The sequence below is a fragment of the Impatiens glandulifera genome, chromosome 4 (genome assembly GCF_907164915.1).
Source record: "Impatiens glandulifera chromosome 4, dImpGla2.1, whole genome shotgun sequence".
In the NCBI taxonomy this organism is placed as follows: domain Eukaryota; kingdom Viridiplantae; phylum Streptophyta; class Magnoliopsida; order Ericales; family Balsaminaceae; genus Impatiens; species Impatiens glandulifera.
This window is the reverse complement of record NC_061865.1, coordinates 2,576,371-2,582,799: the sequence shown is the minus strand read 5'-3', so window position 1 is coordinate 2,582,799 and position 6,429 is coordinate 2,576,371. Positions and strand designations below refer to the sequence as shown.

Here is a 6,429-nt window from a genome sequence, read left to right as displayed (position 1 = left end):
AATTTATTCATTACATCTCAATAAGCGCGGTATTCACCCAAGGTGGAGATTGTTGGGTTTTTGACTCATTTTTAATTAGAGTTTATATATTATAATTGGGTCTTAAGCCTTTATTGGGCTTAGGAGCAATAGTTTAGTCTTTTGGCTTTTGATGTACTTATATAAATAGAGACATTGTAACATAGGGTTACTTGGACCATTATTCCATGGAATATCAATAGAATGGACGACTTTCCGAGGATGTAGACATTGTTGGTTGAACCTCGTTATATCTTGTGTTCTTTATTATTATTACCAATTTATCTTTATATCTTCTTTTATCGTGTGTTTAGATTAGATCTTTTCTCAACACACCTGTTGGTCTCCACTCATAAGTGATTCTCATGATAGTAGATTTTTCTTTCATGTCAACCATTATAATATTATTTGGCAATGTGCTACAATGATTCGCCTCTATGCTAATTCTAGCAAAGGATATATGCTCTTCTCTTTTTTATTGGGTCCATGTATAATAGTTTTCCAATAACCCTGCAAAATGACTAATGGTTTATTCTTTGTACACGTCTGTAGGGATATTCCAAAGCTTGAACCATATTTGTGTTGTCTCCTTAGGTTTACTTAACATGTTCAAATCTTCGAATCATATTTCCAACTTCATTCAGTTGGATCCAATATATATGTATGCCCATTTTTCAGAATTTCATCAAGATTCGACTCTTTCTTTAATTGCAAAAAGTAGAGATCATGAATATTTGCAGAGATTTTCTTCAGCCCATTTTCCTTCCACTGTGTCATTAAAACTTCTTTGATGATTGCGAATGATACTCGATTTTTCCCAATATAATTCTCTACCACCACATTTTCTCTTTCGTTTATGCAATTTTCTTCTACTCCATTGGGCAGTTTAAATTTAAAAGAAGAAATAAGTACATCCACTTTTGTTTTAACATCCCAAAAAAAGATTTTCCCTTTGTAGGCGTGGTCTTCAACTTTCTTTCTTGCATTTTTATTCCATACATAATTTACTTTCCAAGTAGAGTTGCTCCTGATAGTATATGTCTTCGATTTAGGGTCTCATTATAACCATTGATCAATTACTATCTCTACATATTCTTCTTTTTTAGTAAATTCCAGTACTGAAGATAATGAATATTGAGTTGAGTTTTTATATGCTGGACTTTCTTCTTATTAATAACAATTTCTCCTTTTTTAGAATGGATCAGAAGTTTGGTGATTTCGTTTTTTTTGAGGCCAAACAGTTTAACCATTTCATTGTAACCAACATTCCAGATTCCTTTCTTCTTTCATTGATTTCCTGCATTATTTTTTTAGAAACCTTCTTCGTCTACTTTCCTGCATTACTTTTTTCAGAATTTTTCACAATATTTGATTTTTCTTTAATTTTGTCCTATTTTTCTTGAATAACTTTTTCAACAATCATTTCGATATTTTTAGCAATAGCAATCTCCTTGAGACTTTCCATAACAAATTCCTTGACTTTCTTGGCTTTATTACATTTTTCTTTTTCTCCATTGTTGAAGAGCATATCACACTAATAAAACAGAGAAAATGCAGAAATATGGCAATTCAGAAACCCTGAAGATTCAGTGACTAAATCGCTTCGAAAGTCAACTTTCCAAAAACACCCAAGATTAGAGAACTAACAAATGCTCGCGACCAGGAAATTAGCATCCAGAAAAGACTAACGCAATTCTGAGAGATTTAAGGTTAGCGACACTTACTTTGCGAATCTTGTCGTTCGTGCCGATCATGTCGTTCTTGTCGTTCTTGTCGTTGATTGTGTTGTGTCGACCGTATCGATCGTGTTTGAATCGACGAATGAAATTTCTTGCTTTTAAATTTTGTTAATTTCTCTTCAAAACATTTTAAATGAATTAGTTAAAATTATATATTTAAATCAAATTTCACTCTTTAATTAATGTTTGAATTTATATAAAATTTATTTGATTTATTACCCACGTCCTAATTTCATTATAATTCAATAAACTTGTTAGTAAATTAATATTGATAAATTTGTGAGGATTTGATAAACAAATGAAAAAAAAAATCAAATGGGGGCTAAGGTTAAGATGTACGTTGGTAAGTTTTTTTGGTTTGGTTGACTTTTACCGTTGACCAGTCTGGTTCAACTCTAAACCGCGTTCACCCAACTAGTTAAGGGCTAAGGCATTGTTTGTAAGTGTATTTTGACATTTAATTATTTAAGCCATTTTTTATCTAATAAATTTTTAAAAATTAAAAAATAATAATAAGAATAAGAATAGAAAATGACTCAGAATAATTTTTTTATATTTCTGACCCGAATCGTTTATTAATTTTCCGTCCATATTTGTTACCTACGTTGTAGATAATTCAATTATATTTAAATGAAATTTTATCTACTGAAAGAGCGTATCACTTTCAAATCTTAGACTAGTCTAAGTAAAATCTTTTAAAGAAAAACGAGATTAAATTCTGAAATTTAAATTTAAAAAGAACTTTGTAATATGTCGTGATAAAATTAAAAAGGCCTAATTTGTTTCAAAATAGTGACCCTTCATTTGGTTGGACGAGTGGGACATAGCATCAAAACCTTTTTCCACGCCAAAAAAAAATGTAATTTTTTCCCTTAATTTCTCGATAATTAACTATGTAACGACTCTTAAAAAGAACCAAAAGTATGTCTAACATCTCGATTTCTCATTTCAACTTCAGATGAAAAGACTCTTGATAGAGTTATTTTCTCATTTTGTTTTACGAGATTCGAGAATATGGTAAACCACGGGACATAGCAAAATAATTGACGAAAACATTTTTTTACAAATACTCGAGTCGAGCCTACATTTAAAATCTCTCAAGTCTTATCGTAAAACGAGACAGAACAAAAGAATAAGACGTACAAGACTCAAATATAAATATGGTAAATGAAAACAAATTTGACCCAAATATTTTGTTAACATAAATGAATTTAACAAATAAGTGTACATTATTTTTATTAATAATAATAATAATATTATGCAGCATCCGCAAATCCAACTCTCGAATCAACTCTCGAATTGACATAGTCAAATACTGTGTGATAACGGCCCATGAATAGATGCCCCAAAACCCTTCATAGATCACATTAATCATAATAAGATTCATTAATACATAATTTGTCTAAACTAGTTTGACATATTATGAAAAAACTTATGATGTATATTTTCTAGCTTTTAAAACAAAAAATTATAATTTGATTATGAAATCAAATCTTTCAAATTCAATTTTTAACTTTTAAAAATAAAAATTAATCTTAAGACACTAATCTAATTTAAATTAAAAGAGTATTTGAATGAGTGATTAAAGATCTTATGATTAAGAATCCTTAAAAGTAGGAATGCCACTCCCTATAAGATTCATTCTACTTCATAAATTCATCAATAATTTTTTTTCATTTTTGCAAGTATAGAGAATATATAAAGATTATGTCAAACCAGAGAGGTCCGCGAGGAGAAAGAAGATCTCTGGCAATAAAGCCACTTGTGCAATTAGTCGCAGTCTTCAATATATACTGATTCATGACAAATTAAATATTTTATCAACCAAATCAATAAGAAAACAAAATATGTAACAATTAATGTAAAATAAGATAAGCAATTATTCACCTCTTTAGGCGAGAGGGTAAAATTTCTAGAACCAATTAAAAACGAAAATACAGGCATAGAGGAAATTCGCCGACAATCCACTCTTGATTCCAGATTTGGTGTTGGAAACGAATCACATAGCTGATATAAACATTATTTTTTATCATTTATTTGATTCATATGTTAATATTAATTATTTTAAGTGAGATAATAAATATTTACCTTATCAACATAATTTAAAATAGCATATTCTCTCTGATTCCTCTTATGTTGACTCTCCATCCACACAACTATCATTTCACACTTATTGCACGTATCGACATCATCGATAAAATTTGATGTTCTATTATTACTTCCATAAACTGGGCATAATTCAATTAGAGAACAAATTTTCTCAGGTGACTCCTATTAAAAGTTAGGACAACATTATAATTAGTGTATTTTAAGGAAAAATAGATTTCAACCAAAATAACAAACCTTTACTACTAGGAGCTTGTTGAGAATTTTGTGTCCATTCTGTCTAACGATTGACTTGCATCTATAGTTAACTACTCCTCTGATTCCAATTTCATGGTTTATCATGGCAATCCCAGCCTACACGTATAAAAATTATTCATTATTTATCGGCCATTATATGAACAATAAAATAAAACTCTTTTTCAGTTTCACATACAGTTGGACCCGTCAACAAAGAAGTTCCAGAATCCGCAATTGCAGAACAACCAGAAACACCTGTAAATACACTCTATAATCAATAAATGACACGCTCTCTCTTTTTATTATTCATTCCACCAACATGACCTCCAATTAAATGGTATCTCTTCTTTTATGAAGGACCTCTTCTTTTATGAACACGATGAAAGATCTTACCTATTGGTTGACCCTCGACGAAGACATCACCCATATCAAACTACAAGAGCAAACACATTATAAGGTTCTAAAAGAAACAACCATAAAAAATAAATATATATGTATAAATTTCCCAACCAGCCAAGAGCTCTTGTGGGTCACAGGGACATAAGTATGCTTCCCCTTGTAATGCCTTGTATCAGTCCCACCAAATACAAGTTCACCTCCTTCCTCTCCTGTTGTTTTTCTATTAAGCCAAAATGAGAACGATTGATTCCGAATCAGACCCTGGTTCATCATGTTGTACCTACAAATATGAGCGGATACTCCTTATCTTAAAGAAGAATATCACAACAAATTTTAATTTGACATTAGATAGTACATACCATACTGGAACAACACCTCCAGATGAGATCTCCCGTAATCCAAGGCCAAGAATGCCATCAAACTTGGTAAACTCAAACACAGAACCAGACAGTCTTCTTGCTTCAATGAAGCTCTGTAGTTGTAGTAAACTTAAGTATTGTATTAGTATGAAAGAAATGATGATTTGGTCTATGAAAGGATATGTTGTATATATATATATATAATAACCTGATTCTTAATTGTTAAACCACCAACTAAAACATTGTCTTGGCTAATGTGGCCAGCTATTGAACCTGGACCATAGTGTATCGCATCATATTTTCCTGTGAAAAACAACAACATTATGTTTCAAGTCAATTATCACCTTCCTGCTTAGTTGCTTACATAAAGTTATTTCTGTAAAAGTTGCAACAGACACCCTACCGTTCACTCTATATGTTCTTGATCGACGGGCATCATATTTGGAATGATAATAGCAAGCAGGCTGCAGCAGAAACAGAGGCAAATTCAACATAATATTATCTCCTAATAAAATATGTATGAATGAAGTATAAAAATGATCAAACTTACAGAATCGTAGTAGCACTCTGAGGAAGGTATCCACATATTAGAGCTTCCTGTATCAAAAACCACAGTGAATTTCTGTGGTGGTGTACCGATTGAAATTTCACCATAGTACTGCATGTTCCTGTAATTTTTTAGCCCTACAATGGCGTCAGCATTTTGAGAATTCAGTATTTGCGGGGTAAGTCGAGCAGCGATCATGTTGTTTTCATCTAACTTAAACTTTTTGAGTCCAATTCTAACGATTCCATCGTTGGATTCAGAAAACACCAGCTGAAGAAGGACTGATGAAAGAAAAAGAGTGATAACTGCTGCTCTAAACTGTGTTCCCATGCTTGATCACCTGCAATAGCGATTTGAAGAACTTGATTCAGAAAATGCAGAAATCAACTAATTTACACAAGATTACTCACCGTCGTCACCGACAGACACCGCCTTCGTACGTAGCAAAACGAATAAGAAGTAAAAGTGCAAGAAGAATGACGAATCGATAGTGATGGATGGCGACATTTATAGAGATGAAATTGTTCTCCCAAAGTAGTTTTTGCTGATGAAAAGGTTGCGTTCACTGCATGATCGTGTTCATGACGACGGGTAAAGCATCAGTAAAGCAAATGAACAAGAAGGTTTAGGGTTATATTTCCTGAATCCGACCATTTATACAGAATTTTTCAAATTATCCAACTTTTTACTCATTTGTTTTCATATTATTAACTTTGCTCTGTCTAAATAATTAAAATATTGATTAACTTAAATGATTGTTTGATTTTGGATGGAATCTAATAATGTTTAATTTTTAAAATTTTCAAATTAACTCCTATATTTTTATTAATATATTTATTTTAATTATTTTCATATTTATTAAATAGTTTATTATTATTATTATTTATTTTATTTTATATTTTTATTAATTATTTTATAATCTATAATTCTATATATTAATTATATTTATATTAATTATTTTTTAAATTATATAATTATATTATATATATAACAACATATTTAAAATAAATTATCAAAAATTTAC

The 6,429-nt window shown here is 30.6% G+C and overlaps 1 protein-coding gene across 1 annotated transcript; it reads right to left on the bottom strand.

Moving 5' to 3' along the window:
- Nucleotides 1-3,013: 3,013 nt before the first annotated feature.
- On the bottom strand, nt 3,014-5,765 carry LOC124936307 (aspartic proteinase A1-like). The gene is made up of 12 exons (XM_047476796.1): nt 5,409-5,765; nt 5,262-5,322; nt 5,067-5,161; nt 4,859-4,971; nt 4,611-4,779; nt 4,494-4,533; nt 4,297-4,355; nt 4,101-4,217; nt 3,846-4,028; nt 3,645-3,764; nt 3,474-3,550; nt 3,014-3,110 (listed from the first exon to the last, which is right to left on the bottom strand). Exons 1-12 carry the CDS (start codon nt 5,733-5,735, stop codon nt 3,014-3,016), a joined length of 1,458 nt encoding a protein of 485 aa, XP_047332752.1. The 5' UTR covers nt 5,736-5,765.
- Nucleotides 5,766-6,429: the final 664 nt, after the last annotated feature.

Bases quoted from the DNA above. Each gene is read 5' to 3' on its own strand.
- LOC124936307 (XM_047476796.1), bottom strand. From the start codon at position 5,735: ATGGGAACACAGTTTAGAGCAGCAGTTATCACTCTTTTTCTTTCATCA. The intron at 5,162-5,261 runs GTAGGGTGTCTG...TGTTTTTCACAG, and splicing joins AAGAACATATAGAGTGAACG to GAAAATATGATGCGATACAC. The intron at 3,111-3,473 runs GTTTGACATAAT...TGATCTATGAAG, and splicing joins TCTCCTCGCGGACCTCTCTG to GGTTTTGGGGCATCTATTCA.